Raw genomic sequence first — 18,355 nt, forward strand, 5'->3', positions numbered from 1 at the left:
CTGAGCAGCTTGGGACACGAGAAGTGGAAGTGCTGTTTAATAAGTAAAATTAGAATCTGGGAAATATTGGCCTTTCAAAACAGAATCTAGCCGGCGAATGGACTCTTAAAGACGTAGACTCCGAAGTGCCCCCTTTCTTGCAGCAAGGATTTGCCGAGAATCTCCTGGCAGCACACCGCACTTTGGCATTGAGGGTACTAGGGGAGACACGTTATGTCTCCATCGGGAGCAATTCGTGCGCTGGTGGGCAGGCTGGAAAGGACACAAACCTAATAGGGGATGTTCTGGGAACTCCAGAGGCTTCCGACTCAGTTGGGAGAGGTAGAGTTAAGTTTCTGTAAAAATGATGGCTGTATTCAAATCGAGATCTGAGAGCTGGAAAGAATTAACCAGGACAGACGAAGTAGAAGGTGGGAACAGAATAATAGACGGCCCAGGCAAAGGTTTGGAATGTAAATGTAAAGAACTGTTAGAAGGATGTTTCTGGGGGGTGAGAGGGAGGAGGAGACTTGGAAATGTAGACACGAACCCTTCTGGAGAGGAGGAGGCAGATGTCAGGGTGTGGGGCTGAGAAAGGTGAACTCTCCCGAAGGCTCTAGGTGGTTAGCAACAATCAGATTCGAGTTTTGGAAAGCTTTCTTTCACTGCAGTGTGAGAGTGGAATAAAGGGGTGGGCTAGAGTCAGAGATGCTGTTTCAGGGGGGATTGCAGTAGTTCAGTAAGAGACAGTGAGAAGGAGTAAAAAGATGAGTTTGAGATGTATGCAGGAAGTAGAATGCACAGGACTTGAAACCGTGGTATAAAAAAGTTACAGTGAAGTGTCATCTGCTAGCCATCTGCTTTGGGCCCACCAGCCCTTTCTTTTTTAAAGATTTGTGCCTGTTCTGCTTCCACTCTGTCTCTGGTGAATCCTCTCACTGCCCCTGAACCTCTGGCTGGTACCCTAATTCTGTATACATAAATAAATGAATCTTAAAAAAAAAAATGTAGAACCCATATACAGTGCTGCAGGAGGGATCTCCTGAAATACAGATCTCCTGAAATACACTGCTGAGGGGAGCAGTGGGTTGGTCAAGAGGTCTGCTGCACCATGTGGGTCACTTCCCTGGCCGGCCATCGAACTCATACTGCAGTGGGTGAGGCTATCTTCATAGTGCTGTGCTTTAACCTGTTGGGCCACCAGGAAGGGCCCCACCAACCCTTTCTTGCAGAAATTCCCTAAGGAGAAATTGCAGGTAATGTGTAATTTGGATGGCTGTTGCCATATTGCTCTTCATACAGGTGTATTAGATTCTCTTGGCTGCTGTAACAACTTAGCACAAAGCCAGCCGCAGTCACATCCCTCATCCCCTGTTCTGTCATCACAGCTTCTGACTGATGCTTCTGTCCCCCCTTTCTATGTTTAAAGGACCCTTGTGATGTCAAAGTCGCGTTTCCTAAGAACCGATAAATGAAATTAAGTGAAGATGTATAGGAAATGCAGATCCTCGAGTAATGTCTTTCATGCAAAATGGCTGGAATTCTTTTGTTCTTCATCAATGTTGTAGTGAAAACACATTGAAGGAAATAGTGTTGCTAACAGGTTCTGGGATTAGGATGGGGATGTCTGTGGGCTCCGTTATTTTTCTGAGCATAGCCCTTGTCTGGTTACCCTCCTGCAGCACTGTATATGGGTTCTACATTTTTTTTTAAAGATTCATTTATTTATGTATACAGAATTAGGGTACCAGCCAGAGGTGCAGGGGCAGTGAGAGGATTCACCAGAGACAGAGTGGGGAGCAGAACAGGCACATTGACGAAGTACACTGCTGAGGGGAGCAGCAGGAAGGACAGGAGAGAGCTGCCACACCATGTGGGTCACGTCCAGGGCCAGAGAATGAACTCATGCTGAAGTGGCTTTCGCTTTGTAGTGCTGTGTTTTAACCCGCTGTGCCACCAGGGAGGGTCTGGGTGCTACTTTTATATGGCCTTGCCAATAGGGTATTATGTTATCAAACTTACAAAGGTTTGTGTCTGAGTGGTGAAAAATTGAATGTCAGTGTGGCTGTGATTTGCATTTTTTAAAATTGTGAATGAAGTAAAACATCTTTCCATATGTATGAGCCATTTGTTTTCCTAAAAACATTGAAAACACAATGACATTCTTCTTCATAGCTGCTCATTGTGACCGGTAATATTTTATTTCTCCAGGTTTTTCCCAATTCATATACAGTTGTTTTAATACAATTTAAATTGTTGCTAGTAAAATTTTAACCTGTTGCTGGTAAAAACTCAACCCATTATTTTCAAATACACTGTTTAAACTGTTGTGTGATATCCCATCCTTGAGACAGTGGTGTGGTTTACTTAACCCTCCCTCAGCCTTTGAACTCCTAAATCACAAGCTCGGAAAGGAAACTGGCTTTTGGCCTATGCGGTAATACAGAGACTGTACCCAGTTTTAATGCACAGGTTGCCAAACACATGGGCAATGCTGTATTTTATGCACCTGCTAGCTTGTTCGATCTCTCTTAAGATATCTAAATTTTTGCCCAGAACAACCAACGGTGACCAGAAAGCTTTTGGGTCTGCGGACCTTTCTTCTAAGGTTTTGTGTTTCTTGGCCCTATATACTCCACCAGACTTTAAAACTCCAGGCAAATCCTCAGCCCTAGTGCCCACCTGCTCGATGGCCAGGTCTGCCCATCTTCCTGCCAAAGCCTGTGATCTAGGCCACATGTGTGTAGAAGCCTTAGCTGCTCTCCCTTCCTCTAATTGTGCATTCTCTAATCCAGGCTCCAAAGAGCTTCCAAATCTTTCTAAAATGAACATTTTGCTAAGCCTCTCCTGTGATGGCTGTCATCGGAACCCTTAGCCAAATAGTTGAGGCTCTCATGTGACACCTTTTAAATGTCTTCTCTTCTGCTTTACCCCTGGCTCCTAAACTCAGCCTGCTTTCATACAGGCTTTCTCTGTCTCCCTGCAGGATTGCAAATGGGAATTTGAGGCTGCAAAATTTGCTCATGAGCATACAGCTAGTCAGTGTAGACTTGGGGAGTCTGGTTGCAGCACCCTTACCATATCCATAGGAAGCCCTTCCTGCTCCCAGTGAAACACCCTTCTTCCCTCCTAGTGCCTGTGACCCCACATTACAGCTGATTGCCCTCGAGGTACCCAAAATGGCTGCACTTCAGATTCATCAGACGCTTTTCCAGATCAGATGCCTGAGTTCCCTTTCTGAGGTTGTGATTCGGGAGACCTGATGGTGAGGGCTTCTGTGAAAAGAGCCTCCCTGGAGATTCTCTCATGCAGTCAGAAGGTTTGGGGATTGCTGATGTGTACTTAATGTCTGAGCTTCCCCTTAGTGGAGGAGGTTCTGGGGGCCATCCAGGGTGAGGTTTGTGTCTGCAGCACTGGTGCGATTCCTGGTGTCCCAGAGGCTCCTGATCACCTCATGCTATTAACCAATTTCTGCAGGATGGTCAGTCACTTAACTAATTTCATCTGATTAATTTCTGTTCTTCTTGATGGGGCAGGAGGTGTAGAAGAATTTAAACCTGTTCTAATAGTAACTATAAACATTCTCACAGGACTTTTCTTCTCTACAATTTGTATTGTAAAAACTAGAATTTGTGGTCCAGGTGTCCTCATCTTTCAGATGGAGAGACCCTGGGTTTGTTTTGTTCCTCTGTAGCCCTCTGCCTTGCAGGTACTATTCTGGGCATACTAGCAATGACACTCTCTTGTTTATTCTTATGAGAATGTGGCTGAATATGACAAGTGTGTGAGCGGTTGGGATTGCGCTTAATTGAACCTAGGCAAGACTTTAACATTCATTGTTCCTCAGTTGGTAGTTCAGACTATACTCAGTTATCGTCTCTGTGGATGTTGGGTTGTGCTCAAGGGTTCTGCCTAATTCACATCAGAAGATCTGTGTTGAGGAATGGTAAGTTCTAGAGACTTCTGAAGGATATATGGTCTGTCCAACTTTTCGATGAGGACAGACAGATGCTGTCTAGACATGGATGCTCTTCAGTGTGTCTTGAAAGAAGCTCCCAGCAACTTCCACTCTAACTTCCCCCTTCCTGTTTACATCCCTCAGCTACCTTTCATTCAGTTGCTTGCCTGTGTGACATCTGGAATCCCAGCCCAGGGCTCTGGAGTGAGCCCCAGGGCTTTACAATCTGGTGTTACTTGCTGAAATGAATGTGTGATAATAGCAGCTGTTTAGAAAGCCCCAACACCCCTAATATCCACTAATCCCTTTCTGAAACTTAGCTTCCACACAGTAGCTCAACTTTCATTGGATCCTTTTATTTTTCAGCTGAAAATAAACGCTTGGGCTTCCCATGAGTTCAGAAAACATTCCAAATTCTAAATTTCTGCGTAAATTCAGAAATTCAGAATTCTGGTTTTCTTTGGTGGAAAGGGCCCTTTCAGTTTTTGCCTCTGTCACATGCAAATTGAGAGACTTGAATGTGGCTTTCCACTCTGATCTCAGCTTCCTTGCCTGTGAAGTGGGCAGTACAATCACCTCATCAGCGGTTTTTTTTTTTTTTTTTTAAGATCAAATAAGATTTTAAAAATGTGATAGTACCTTACGATTTGCGACTAGGAATTATGCTAGCGTTACCCTGACTTGTTCATAGCAGTCCTCCATTTATTCTCTCACTTATCTGACAGCTTACTGAACTCCACCCTTAGTCGGCAGCCCAGTCCTGGCCAGTCCTGACGTTGCAGAGTGCCCAGTCTTGCTGGAGAGACACAGTTAAGGAAGGGAGGTGATTAGAAGTGAAGACAGGATTGCAGGTGCCCAGATGAGGGTGCCTGACCTGGGTGGGGGGTGGCCCGGAAGCTGCTCAGAGGAGGTGAGCTCTCCACTAAATCCTGAAGCAGGATAAAGGGTGTGCTCAGTGCTGAAGACAGGAGATGAGAACACTCTGCTTAGAGAGGCAGAATGAAAGGCAAGGGTGAGGCGCCGAGCGTGAGCACAGGTAAGTGTGGCTGGAAGGTTGGGAGGGAGAGGCCAGCACAATCAGCAGGCCTTTCCGTGTGGGATGCTAGGAAGGACCCATCAGGTTTACTTTGGGGGATTCTCATTTTGAGGGCTGTGTGGCGGGGAGGAAGAAAGACGTCTGGCAGCAGGGAGGCAGGTGGTGGCTGTCTGCATTTGAGTTTAATTTCAGTGTGACTTGTCTCTACTCTTGGTAAGAAACTGGACAGGTGTAGGCCACTGCCGCTGGGAAGCCAGTTTACCAAGCTCTCCCTCTGCCGCTGACCTGTGCTGTTTAGGGTCATGTCCCAGAAGGTATTTGTAAGTTCAGACCAGAGTTCAGCCTTGGCTTAGCTTCCACAGGGAGCAGGGAGACCCTACGTTTAGATGAGGCCCAAACGTTGCCTCCAGAAACTCAGAAAGCTGCCTTGCCGATACAGACAGTATGGCCACGGAAAAGCTGGCACAGCCAGACTGACTTTACTTGTGATTTCCTTGATTCCAGCCCTCTCCAGCTTTGACACACTGCTGAACCTAGAAAAGGTGCCAGCCCAACGCACTGCCAACAGAACTCTTTTACTCTCTGGCAGCATAAGAAGGGAGAGTGTTTGCTGGGAAACCATGTTTTAATCTTCTTGCCACCAGAGAACTGAGGGGAAAGGCCGTTTGTCTCCCCAAAAGGCAGCGTGGCTTCGCAGCAGACCTGAGCTCAAGCTTCACCAAGGAGGACCCCGCCCAGGCCGTTCTCAGTCTCTGGCAGTGGACATTCCCGCCAGCAGGTGGCAGCAAGCCTCTGGAGAGGTGCTGCAGCCCTCTGCTGCCCTCAGCCACGTCACACCTCCTGGCATGGGGTCCTGGGCTCATCTGGAAGGGCCTCCTGTGTATGTGTATGTGTGTTTGGGACTGAGGACGGGGAACATGAATCAGACACAGGCCCTCCTGGTGAGGAAATCCAGCACAGGCTGAGAGGCCGACTGCTGCGCTATAAAGCAGAGAAAAGAGTTCTGTGAGGTGTGGGAGACAGGGTGGCGTAAGGGAATGGGGAGGATTCAGCAGATCTGGCTTCTGACCTTGACGCCGCCTCTTAGCAGCTGATCGACCTAGGCGTGTTGACAGTGGAAAGCAGTCGCAAATACCATAGCTAACATTTCCTTGGTGTTTTCCTTTGCCGAACTGTTCTAGGTGTTTTTTATCCGCTCTAAATTGATTATACCTTGGCCCTTCCTGATGGTGCGGTGGGTTAAAGCACAGCACTAAGAAGCTAAAGCCACTACAGCATGAGTTTGATCCCCGCCTGCCCCGGAGGTGACCACAAGATGTGACAGACCTCTCCTGACCCGCCCGCTGCTCCCCTCAGCAGTGTATTTCAGTCGATCTGCCTGTTCTGCTCCCCACTCTGTCTCTGGCGAATCCTCTCACCACCCCTGCACCTCTGGCCTATACCCCAGTTCTGTATGCACAAATAAGTACATCTTTAAAAAAAATTGATTGTACCTTAAATCAATTAATTCTTAGTGTCCTTTGTAGAAGCAACTACACCTCCACTTTACCAATGAGCAAATAAATGCATGAAGAAGCTAAAGTGCTTTCTCATTGTCTAGATTTGAAGTTTGCAGGGCAGCCCTCACCTTTGCGGGTTCACCTGCGAGGCCAGCCCGGTGCCTGGTCCCGAGAAGGCAGCTGCCATAACTTGAGTGATTAACCTGTGCTGTTTCCTTGCCTGTACGCTCTGTTTACTGTCACTGTCCTCCACTTTCCTGGCAGGTTTGGGCACGTGAGCGTGGCACACCTCCTATTGGACCACGGGGCTGATGTCAATGCCCAGAACCGGCTCGGGGTCAGTGTGCTCACTGTCGCCTCCCGAGGTGGCCACCTGGGTGTGGTGAAGCTGCTCCTGGAAGCTGGTGCCTTCGTGGACCCTCATAACACCTCCAGCGAGCAACTGGAGCCAGGGGGCAGCAGGGACGAGCTGCTGGACATCACGGCCCTGATGGCCGCCATCCAACATGGGCACGAGGCTGTGATGCGTCTGCTGATGGAGTGGGGTGCCGACCCCAACCACACAGCCCGGACTGTGGGCTGGAGCCCGCTCATGCTGGCAGCGCTCACCGGAAGACTTGGGGTGGCTCAGCAGCTGGTCGAGAAGGGGGCCAACCCTGACCACCTCAGTGTGCTGGAGAAGACCGCCTTTGAGGTCGCACTTGACCGCAAGCACAGAGACCTTGTAGACTACCTGGATCCGCTGACCACCGTCAGGCCCAAGACAGGTCAGGCTGCCCTTCTGTTCCTGCCAGGCCTCAAAGAGGACCCCTCATTTCCCAACCAGAAGGGCAAGTGGAAAGTGGGTCCAGTTTCCAGAGCAGTGGGGTGTGGCTGCTGTGCTTCAGGACCTGTTGGGCATGCCTGTCCTGTGCACGTTTCCAGATCACCCTCAGAGACGGTTTGGTCATGGGGGGAAGAGCCTGGAAATCTGCCTAGCCAGGCCCCTCCTCCCTAGCCAGATGATTCCAATGTAGGCGCTCTGGATCCTTCTAGAGCAGGGGTCAGCAAACCTTCTCTACAAAGGACCAGATAATAAAAACCTCAGATTCTGGGGGCCACACAGCCTCTGTCAGAACCACTCAGTTCTGCTGGAGGAAAAGCAGTCACAGTGATATGTAAATGGGTGGCATTGGTTGTGGTCCAGTGAAACTATAGTTACAAAAATAGGTGGCCAGGCAGATTTGGGTCACCAACTGTAGTTGGCCAGCCCCTGCTCTAGAACAGTGCGCCTGACTTCTGCCAGTATCTGTCTCCAGAGACGAGCCCACATTCACTTCGGTCCACTTTGGAGTTTTTCTGTGATCACCTATTTGTGTGCCCTATTTCTTTGTTCTTTTTGTCATCTTTTTGGCGTTTTGGGGCTTTCTAAACACTTCTTAGCATATCTAAGGACATCGTACCTTTCAAAACCTCTGGTTCATTGTCATTCATAGCAGGACCCTGAAATCCAGCCTCTCACACCCTTTAGACCCCTCTCTCTGTGCTGGGTGTGATTTCAGTGACTGGACCAAGGCAGCCCAGGCTGTTACGATGGCTCTTTTTTGTTGAAAGAGTTAGGGAAGACCCTGTCCACAGCAAATCAGACTCTTACACTTAAAAGTACATGGCATATATTTTTAAAACTTGAGATGTAGAATCATTTCTTAGTAATATGCACAGGCAAAATTTGGATACATGGAACTGTCTATACATCCTAGGAATCACTTGGTTAGTAGTTGTCATTGCTGGGATGGTTGAAAACAATTAGAATTACTGTTGGAACAAGGCCTAGCCCTTTTTGAATCATTTCCCATCTGTCTTATGATCTCCACAGCCCTGTTGTTGACAGAGATGGTGGGACACAGAGCAACCACTCTGGACACAGATATGCTGACCCCTTACCCAGTGCTCTTGAACCTGCAGCTTCCTCCCGGCCACCCTGGGGGCTGATCCGGGCCAGAGATTTAGTCCAGGTCATAGGATTCCTCTTCTAGCTGCTCCTGCTGCAGGAACACCTGCACTGGGCCATCAGCTCAGCTCATGGCGTAAAGAGCAGGGCCTCCACCCACGGTTGGAAGAAGGTGACGGTCGTGCGGGACAGGGGTAGCTCACACTGAGAGGGTGCAGCGGGACCTAGGTTTGTGGGCAAGTGTGGGGGTCCCGACCACTTCCCTGTAGGGACCGGCCTGAAGACCAGGTGGACAGTCACCTCCAGGCAGCCGTGTCTGCAGGTCCTGAGCCGGATGACTTATGACCCCAGTCAGATGGTTTCTCATTGGGAAGGAAGCAGAGTGAACAGTGGCTCTCTCGGTGACCATGGCTCCCAGCCCTCTGCTTTGGAGTTGTGTCTCATGGTCGCGTAGTTTTCAGGAGGAAAGAACCAGTTTCTTTCTGAAATTGTCATAGGAATTCAGATTTTTCCAAGACTGAACTCTCTACTATATCTAGGAAAGGACAACTCAAAGTTTGGGTTGCATGAAAATGATTGCTTACAAGTGTGGGATCAGGAATGATCTGCTCGCTGTTCATTTCTGTTTTGTTGACCAAGTCACCTTCTAAGATCTGTCTCAAATGTTTTCTAACATCCTTTAGTAATAACCTTTTAGAAGACTGCTGGGTTCACCTGTTACAGGTGTCTCTGGTCAGATTGCTTTTGAAAGGGCATCATTTTAAAAGCTAGATGGTATAGTTACACCCTTGTGACTTTCTGGTTATATCAAACTTTTGTGTGGTTAACTTTTTAAATCTCTGTTTACCCAGATGAGGAGAAAAGGCGACCTGATATTTTCCATGCATTGAAAATGGGTAAGCAAGTATTTTAGAAAATCTTTTTTGGGTATTGAAGAATACAGTGCCACATTCTTCCAATCTCATATTTGTAGTCCTTTTCAAGGTCACCCAGAGTATTTAAGAAAGAAAGAAACATTCACCCAGGGAGTGGGGAACCTGGAGTCTGGCAGGCACTGTGGCTCTTTATACAGACTCATCAGCCCTCCCAGGCTCTCTCCCTCCCCAGCTTCCCCTGGGGCTATGTCCTGGCTCTTCTCTGCTCCTTGAAATGCCTGATTGTCCCACCCCCCTCTTCACTCTCTTGTGATGGAGAGCTACTGAGCCTAACCCTCCTCTCCTGACAGAGATGCTGCCTCCAGGAAGCCCTCCAGCCCTCAGGTCCTCAACCCCTCCTCTCCTGCATATGATTGCCCTCATCTCTCTCCCTCTGTTATCTTAGGACATCAGCATCCCTTCTCTCTTGTAGTATGGCTACCTGTGTTATGTGCTCCAACACTCCTATCTCTCCCAGGCCAGGAAGGGGAGAGATCCCCGAGGGAGGGATTTCTGTCTGTGTCATCCCCAGCAACCCAGGCAGGGAGAGGCTGGTAGTGTCTGTTACATGACCCTATGGGTGAATCATCCCTCCTGTGATACTAGCCTCCCGAGACCACCATGACTCCTACTTCTGTTTGCAGGAAACTTCCAGCTGGTCAAAGAAATTGCTGATGAAGACCCCAACCATGTTAACCTGGTCAACGGGGACGGAGCGACCCCACTGATGCTGGCAGCGGTCATGGGACAGCTGCCCCTCGTGCAGCTGCTGGTGGAGAGGCATGCCGATATCGACAAGCAGGACAGCGTCCATGGCTGGACGGCCCTCATGCAGGCCACCTACCACGGGTCAGTGCCAGCCACACTCTCTCGGCCACAGGCTAAGGACTGAGATAAGGGTTCTGGAAGGGACTCAGAATCCTGAGATGCTGCAGACAAACCCCAGGGCTGTGAGGGGTGGGACAATGGCAAGAGGAGAGCAGTCAGGCTCAGTCTCCCCTGCATCCCCCCTTCCCCCTCCACATTTCTGTCATCTTGGTACAGAATTTTGCCAGTGGGTGAAAAACCATGGAGCAGAAGCATTTTATGCAGAAAGATAAGTTTCTATAGGTTGATTTGCACTGAACAGCTTGATGGGCTCATTTGGCGTTTTTGCAGTGATGTGCATGGCTTCCTTTAGTGGTCTTGACTGGAAAGGAACATCGGTCATTAATGCATGGCTTTTGGGGGCATCCTGTGGTGAGGCTCCCCCCAGGGCTCCCCTTTTGACTAGGCTCTACTTTGTTGCCTATGCCGCCTAGAGGCCACCTCCAGGGCTGGGCTGACTGAGTCGCAGGCTGCATGCTGTCACAGCTGCTGTGTGGTCTGACTGCAAATTAGGGACACTTCCCTGGCCCTGTTGCAAGCGATCATAGCTCTTCCTGCATGATCTCAAAGCAGCTTTTTACTTTTATTTTTTTAAGGATTTATTTGTTATGCATACAAGAACTGGAGTATAGGCCAGAGATGTGGGGGGAGGAGGGGTGAGAGGATTCCTCAGACACAGAGTGGGGAGCAGAACAGGTAGACCTACTGAAATACACTGCTGAGGGGAGCAGCGGGTGAGACAGGAGAGGTCTGCTGCGCCATGTGGGTCAGCTCCAGGGCTGGGGATGGAATTCGTGCTGCAGTGGCTGCAGCTAGTTTCATAGGGCTGAGACTTAACCCGTTGCACCAGTTTTTATGTGAGGAGTTCAAACCTCCACATCAGACAGTTGGCCTGTGTGTACTTCCTTGCTTCAGGACCCTGAATTTTGGGGTTGTGGAGTCTAATGTTGGCCTTTTCTTTCCTCCCCAGGAATAAGGAAATTGTCACATATCTGCTAAACCAAGGGGCTGATGTCACTCTTCGTGCAAAAAACGGGTACACGGCCTTTGACCTGGTGATGCTGCTGAGTGATCCTGGTGGGTTGTTTCGGGAGAAGGGTTGCGATCCCGCCTGGTCTTTCTCTGGCTAAGCATGAGGTCACCCGTATTTTAAGCAGTTGATTATTCCTGGGGAAGCCTCTCTCAAGCTCCCCAACATCCCCAGCTTTCCACTTGGCCTGGCGGTCCCCGAGGCTTCTCTAAGCAGCAGCTGCCACCTAGGCAGTCCACACAAACCCTGCCTGGCATCTACTTCATAGCCAGAAACCAAGCGACTAGGGAGGACATGGAAGGCCACTTGGACAAGCAGCGACCCTCCACTCAGTTACTCCAGGTTGCTGCATCGTGGTGCTGTGCAGGGGAAGCCTCCACCAGCAGCCCCGCCTCTCTCTGTCCCTGGATGGCATCGGCTGTTCGCTCTGACCCCCCTCCCCTGTGACAGCCCCTCTCTAGGACCAAGGCTTCAAGGGGCTGGGGCGCTCTCTTCCGCCATCTCTTATTACCCTGGAGTTTGAGCTGAAAGAGGGAGAACCTGGGAACCCCCCACCCTTCTGAAGAGAGAGGCTTCTGTTGCTTCTTTCTGGCTCAGCGGGTTAAACCCCGCTGGCTTCTCTTTGCCCCCTTTTGGAGATCACATGGAGCGGCTGACCTGTTGAGCCTGAGAAGCAGACTGAAGCGCTCCGGACTGAGCTCTGAGGCTGGTGGGGTCACTTTGCGTGCCCTCCCCGCCACCCAGCAGACATATATGCAGGTAAAATGTTGCCTTTTGCGTCCATAGACACGGAACTTGTTCGACTGCTGGCATCTGTCTGCATGCAGGTGAATAAGGACAAAGGCCGGCCCAGCCACCCAGCGCCCCCGCCCCACGCGAAGGCCCGGCAGCCCTGGAGCGTCCCGGTGCTGCCCAGCGACAAAGGTGGCCTGAAGGTTTGCTTCTCCCATGTTAGAGGCTTTCAGGTGCCAGGCTGGTGGGGAGGAGCTGCCTGCTGCCTTCTTACACCCAGCACTGGGGGGCCTGGACTGAAGGGGTCCAGCTGGGGAGGGAAGTCAGCTGCAGCTGAGCAGGAGGAAACCGGGGCGACCGTGACCACTAGCGGCAGCAGCGGCTGCTTTCTGAGAGTGTGGGTCCAGGTGGCCACATCTTCCCTTTTCATCCAGGAGAAGCTAGAAATCCAGATGTGCAAGCTCAGTCTATAAATGTGGGGAGCTTAAAACATCTTGCACAGTGTGGAGCTGAGCAGACCACACAGCCCTTCTCCTCGCCAGGCGTCTGTCTGCGGGGTCTGCCTCAGTGTGGGGGGATCTGCTAACTGGCCCATTCTGGGGCCTCCCTGTGTCCTCTGCCCTCCTCAGCGCCTTCCTGGAAACCCGACAAGCAGATTCCAGTTGCTTATTTCTAACTGCAAGCTGACTGTGCCTCTGATTTCTCATCTTCCTCATCCTGTTCTGCTTGTCTGACATCAAACTTATGTAGTCCCTGTTCTGCGGGGGTTCCAGCGCCTTCTCAGCTCTGCAGACTTGGTATTCCTTTGTGTTTGTTGCTCTCTCCAGCCCCCGGTTCTCCCTCATTGTGCTGTTCACATGGATCCCTTCATGCCTGTACTCACTGCCATCTCTGTGGGCCCGGCCCCGCCTCCCTGTGGGCTGTGCCCGGAACCTCTGAGCTGTCGGGGGTTATAAGGACACCCAAGGGGTGGTGCCTATCCTCTGCCTGTCGGGGGAGGCATCAGCTGTGGGGCAGAGAGCCCAGGCCTTGGGCTCCTCGTGCTGTCACTGGAAGGAGCTGATAGATGTCGAGGTGTTTGGCATTGCCTTCATGCCATATGTCTATCCCTGCCTCATGGTGAGATGAAGAGCAGGTTGGTGTCCCTCTCTGAGCCTCCATTTCTCAATCTGTGAATGAGGAGGTTGTTCGTATGGAGGGTGGTGGATTAGGCATATAGCCGCCTCCGGGACCAAGGACCTAGAGGGATGCATGGCTTGCTGGGAAGAGGAGCTGGGGTGCTGTGGTGGGGCAGAGGGGTTGGAAGGATGTGTGAAGTGGACCCCTCTCCCTGGGCTGGCTGTTCAGGGTCATGACCTCTGCCCTGTGCTCCCTTGGTAGTCCTGGTGGAGCCGAATGTCCAATCGGTTCCGGAAGCTCAAGCTGATGCAGACGCTGCCCCGTGGGCTATCCAGCAACCAGCCATTGCCTTTCTGTGATGAGCCCGAGCCAGCCCTGGACTCCACCATGAGGGCGGCCCCCCAGGACAAGACCAGTCGTTCTGGGCTCCCGGAAGTGCCTCCCACAACCAAAGACAGTGGTAAGAAAAAACCGCACATGGCTTGACTTTCCAGCATGAACACACCTGCATCCCCGGGGCTTTGTCCTGCCTCCTGGACTGATGTCAGGTGCTGGTCTGCAGGGACAGCGCTGCTTCAGGGGAGTGGGAAGCTGGTGGTGAGAGTCCAGGCCCTGTCCCCAACACGCTGCTGCAGGCCATAGACCAGGCACAGCCTCTCACCTTACACAGGCAGTCTGCCCATCTGCCAGGTGTGGTGGGGCTCTGGCCCGGAAGACCTTTGAGATAGAATGAATTGACTGGGAGCGCAGGGGGAGGTGGGTAGTGAGCTCCTCAACACTGGAAGTAGTGGGTGACTCTGCTGGGCATTAAGATTGTCTCATTGATTGGGTCTCTGGATCCGATCCATTCTAACAATCAGATTCCCCACACCCAGACCAGCTCCTTCGGCACCACTGTTTTGAGACAGACTATTGACAGGGTGCACACTGTCTGACCCAGCTCGGCTGTGGATTACGGAAAAGCTGAAAACATGCCCTGAGATACTTTCTAAATGCTTTCCTTTTATTCAAATATTGAATACCAATTGTTATTAAATATTTAATCACCCAAGAGAGTTGGTTTTCCAGGATGAAGGCCAATCTGGTCACTCACCCGCGTGCTCTGAGCCTGTTGGGGGCCGTGGGGGAGGAGTCATTTCAGGAAACTTCCATTTGTCTCCCAGGTCCTGGGAGCACCAGAGGAGAAAAGGAAGATGTGTTATTGACAACCATGGTGAGTGTGGGGCTTGTCTAAAAGCACTTCATGTCTCTACCAATCATTAGTTGATTGATTTACAAGGAGGGATGTGGACTTTTTTGTCTTCCTTTGTGAACATCACAGATGGGCTTGCTGTATCCATAGGTAAAGTTCCGGCTCAAGGAGTCAGAACTGATGTCAACCCTAAACCGTGGTTGACACTCTGGTGCGTAGTGGCCCCATGTAAGCCTGATCCCGTCTCAGGGAGGTGGCAGTGCACCTGGGCCTCGAAGGCGCCATTGACCGGAGACGTAGTACTTGACCATGACAGAGAGCACAAGGAAAGGGGTCGTGGCGAGCCCTCAGTTTCCTCATCTATAAGCTAGGGGATTAGGTTTGACGAATCCCCAAGTAACAATGATATAAATAAGATAACAGCTTATTTTCTTCAAGTAATGTTTGGGATTGGTGTGTTGTTTCATGGAGTTAGGCATCCAGGTTCTTTCTGGATGGTTCTGTTCTAGAACCATTGCTGACCAATGAACAGCTGTTCTAGATCTATTCCCAAGATCACCTTTTGGCCCAAGAAGGCTGCCAGAGCTCTGGCCATTACTACCTCCTTCCAGCTAGCAAGAAACATGGGCAGAAGAGGTGGCCATAGGTGCACATCAGGTGTCTTTGATGAAATTGCCACACATGACATCAAATTGGCCAAACTTTTAGCACATGACCACAGTGCCCAGAGGCTGGGGAATGATGTTCAGGTGGGCTGTGTATCCACCTGAGTATCAGGAGTGTCTACTAAGGAAGATGTGAAAGAGGGGAACTGAAGGACAGCAGTCTCTGACCTCGGGGTCTATCGTTCTCATGCTTTTTAAATGAGATCATAGCCAGGAAATTCTTAGCATAGGGTCTGGCCCAGAACATACTCTCACTTGTCCAGTGTGACCCTGGACTTGTTTCCTCACGGTGCTGAGCTTCATGTTCACTGAAGCCACAGCCTTTTGTAGCTGTGAACTAAGTCCCATAGTTCTGAGACCCTAATCCAGAGAGAGGGCCAGGAGAGGGCAGTGTTGGCGAGGAGAATGGAGCCAACATGCAGAAGGCCGGAGCTGCCTCAGGGCTGACCCTGCGCCAGCCCCAGAGTGTCCTGACTTGTGCCCCATTCTGTGCCTGCCCCTCACCCAACTGTGCAATAGATGTAAATTGGTGTCTCTCACACGGTCTGTGGGAATATGATAACAGTATTAAATAGCAATAATTCAGTGTGAAGACAGAAATGCTATGATTGACATTTTTCGGTGATGCACAAAATGCAAAGAAAAATAAAATCACCCTGATTATGCACTCAGATAAAACCATGGTTGGCACTTTATGGTATATACAACGTATACCTAACCATTGGTGTGGTTACCTGACCAGTGATACTTGCCTGACCATCTTTTAGTATCTGAGTATGATGACCCCATTAGAGATGCTAATTACTAAACATGGCCTTTACCAAGTACCAGCAGCTACGTGGTCCTTTATACATACTCCCTCACTTAATCTTCCCCAGTAAGCAAGTGAGGTAACCACTGCCGGCTTCTGTGTTGTGCTAAGCTGACTTGCTAGCAAGTTGCCGGGACACCTTTTCCATGTCTTTTACCTCGACTCAGCATTCCACATGTGGGTTCTGTCCCCCTCTCCTAAGACTTGCCCATTGTTCTTGTTTGCATTGTGCTAACAGTCCTGAGGACTCTCCTTATGCCTCAGTTTCCCCCACTTGCCTGATTACTTCTTTGGGGATACTTCCATGGCTCAGGAACAGAATTCCTGAGCCCAAGCATGTAAATGTCACTGCCTTCTAGAAAGTTTGCAACAGTTTAGATTCTCACCCCAGAGAGTGAAAATGCCCATCTGTGGTGGGTTTGCAACTGTGAATGTCATTTCCAGCCAGCCCCCCCCCCCTTGCCAGATGTGTTTGCTGAGGTCTTCCAGGTCAGTATCTGATCACACTCTCAGTAAAGCCCAGGACAGCCAGGGTGGGAACCCAGGAAGCCCCTCCTCCTTGCGCTCACCCTGTCCCACCCCATGTGCCCTGCAGGGGGCACCGATGTGCCCGTCTGCCCTGGCAGATGGAGGATGGCCAGGCTGCCCTGCTGAGTGGGCGTTTGCAGCATCCTTGAGGAGCGGCCCGCCCGCTCGGCTCCTGAGGCAGGTTTAGCTGTGGGACGCCCTTCCCTGCAAAGCACCATCTGGTATCAAGTTCACTGTCTTTCCTTAATTAAAGTTAGTCTGGACTGTGTGAAGGCTGTTCCTTGACTATCTACCAGTCATCATGGTGTGGATTTGATACCGGCCCCAGATCACATTTGCAAAATTTGAAATTAAATTACAGTTTAAAATGTCATCAGTGGGAGGTGTGGCCGGAGTAAGGAGGATATGGCGGGACGGAAAAGGTGGTTTGCTGGGCTCGCGGCCTCAGAGCCAGCCTGCATCCCCCAGTCTCCCGCGCCGCCGCGCCCCTTCTCCTGGGGCCCCCTGCTCTGGCCACACCGGTCTCCTTGCAGTTCTGCACCCTTGTCCTGCTCCTCTCACCTCCAGGCCTTTCCTTTCCTTGCAAGCCGCCGTGCCCTTCTCCATCCTTGCCGCACCACTTGCCGTGGCCTCGGGGCTCAGCTGAAGTGTGCTCTCCTCTCCAGTGCACCTCCTCACGGCATACCCAGCACCCCTTGACTGCACCTCAGCTCTCCACCCACTCTGTCCCTGTTCTAACCTTGCCCTGGGGCTCAGCCTCGAGAGGCCGCGTGTTGCTCCTTGGCGGGAGGACAGCACGAGGGTGCTCGGGTGGCTGGGTAGACGGTGGTGCCATTCTCAGCAAGGCAAGAAAGTTCTGGTGTTTCTCCTAGAGCCTGAGCCCTCCTGGGTCTTGTCTAACCCACTGCCTGTCTTTTCCAGCTTCGCAATGGAGCCCCCTTCACCAGACTCCCGAGCGACAAGCTGAAGGCAGTCATCCCCCCTTTCTTGCCCCCTTCCAGCTTTGAGCTGTGGAGCTCTGATGGGTCCCGGACTTGTCACAGCAGGAAAGCAGACCCCGTGAAGACTGTGTTGCCCCAGAGAGGCAGCAGGGGCCACCCCACCGGCGGTGGGGGCACAGACACTGTAAGTGGCCCCCCCCGGACTTGCTTTGATGCGTCTCTCACTAGTGCTCACTGAAATCATAAAGTGTTACAGGTGGAGGTAGCCGCAGACCTGCTAATCCAGGAGGCATGAAACTGGTTTTCTTTTAAATAAATGCTTCCTTTTGTCTAGTGAAATCCTACAAAGGAATTTAATACATAAACAGGTATTGCTGCCATGAGAATGAAAGCAAAAGCCCCAAGCCCCTCTTCTCGGTGCTTCTTTGGAACCCTGCAGCGCCAAGGAACAGTCTGAAGACCTGCTCTAATCTAGCCTTCCCTTTAGTCTTTAAGAAAACTGGCACCCCAAGAAAAGAAGTAATTTTCTGAACGTCCCTGACAGGTGAGGTGGACAGGGGACCAGCGTTGTTCCTGGCTTCCAGTCAAGTTCCATACTACAGTGTTGCTCGGGTTCCTGACCAAGAGCAAACCAGGAGGCGACCACATGTGCTCCCGGTGTGTTCTTGCACCCAGAAGGAGGGTGACTTCTGTCTTTGAGCATAGTGATCCTGACTTCGTGGCCTTGGTCTGTATCTAGGAAGTTCGGCCCAGACTCTCTACATGTGCAGACTGTCTCTGTAAACAGCAAATTGAAGATGGGGATTTGCTTTTTGACTGCTGACATGTGCTGAGTGACGGGAGAAACTCGGGGCCTCGTCTCTGTAAAGTGGGCTGACCCCAGCGCTCGCCACTGCCTCCCTAGGCGTAGTATAGTGAGCCCTAGGGGACACCAGGCGTCTGCCCCTGAGGCTGGTCAGCGGGCAGGGCCAATGTGAGTTTAGGACTTGGGTGACCCAGGGGAAGCCATACATGGGCTCATCCTAAACTAACAGGGCTGCTTCCGTGCAGAGAGGCGAGTTCCCATCCCCCTGGGGACCTCAGGGATGCCTGGACGTTCTTGCTGACCTGATGCAAGCATCAGCCAGGAGTTGGCCAGTTAAACTCCTGGTCGC

The 18,355-nt window shown here is 51.0% G+C and overlaps 1 protein-coding gene across 1 annotated transcript in view; it reads left to right on the forward strand.

Moving 5' to 3' along the window:
- The first annotated feature begins 6,739 nt into the window (after positions 1-6,739).
- Positions 6,740-18,355, forward strand: part of ANKS6 (ankyrin repeat and sterile alpha motif domain containing 6) — a 40,631-nt gene continuing 29,015 nt past the window's right edge. Inside the window, exons 1-8 of the mRNA XM_004677484.2 lie at positions 6,740-7,239; positions 9,254-9,298; positions 9,961-10,165; positions 11,154-11,260; positions 12,000-12,148; positions 13,326-13,524; positions 14,228-14,277; positions 17,182-17,385. Coding sequence (XP_004677541.1) covers positions 6,963-7,239; positions 9,254-9,298; positions 9,961-10,165; positions 11,154-11,260; positions 12,000-12,148; positions 13,326-13,524; positions 14,228-14,277; positions 17,182-17,385 — 1,236 coding nt within the window. The 5' untranslated portion in view covers positions 6,740-6,962. The remainder of the gene's footprint in view (positions 7,240-9,253; positions 9,299-9,960; positions 10,166-11,153; positions 11,261-11,999; positions 12,149-13,325; positions 13,525-14,227; positions 14,278-17,181; positions 17,386-18,355) is intronic.

The sequence above is a fragment of the Condylura cristata genome, unplaced genomic scaffold (assembly GCF_000260355.1).
Source record: "Condylura cristata isolate star-nosed mole 26May11 unplaced genomic scaffold, ConCri1.0 scaffold00006, whole genome shotgun sequence".
Lineage (NCBI taxonomy): Eukaryota > Metazoa > Chordata > Mammalia > Eulipotyphla > Talpidae > Condylura > Condylura cristata.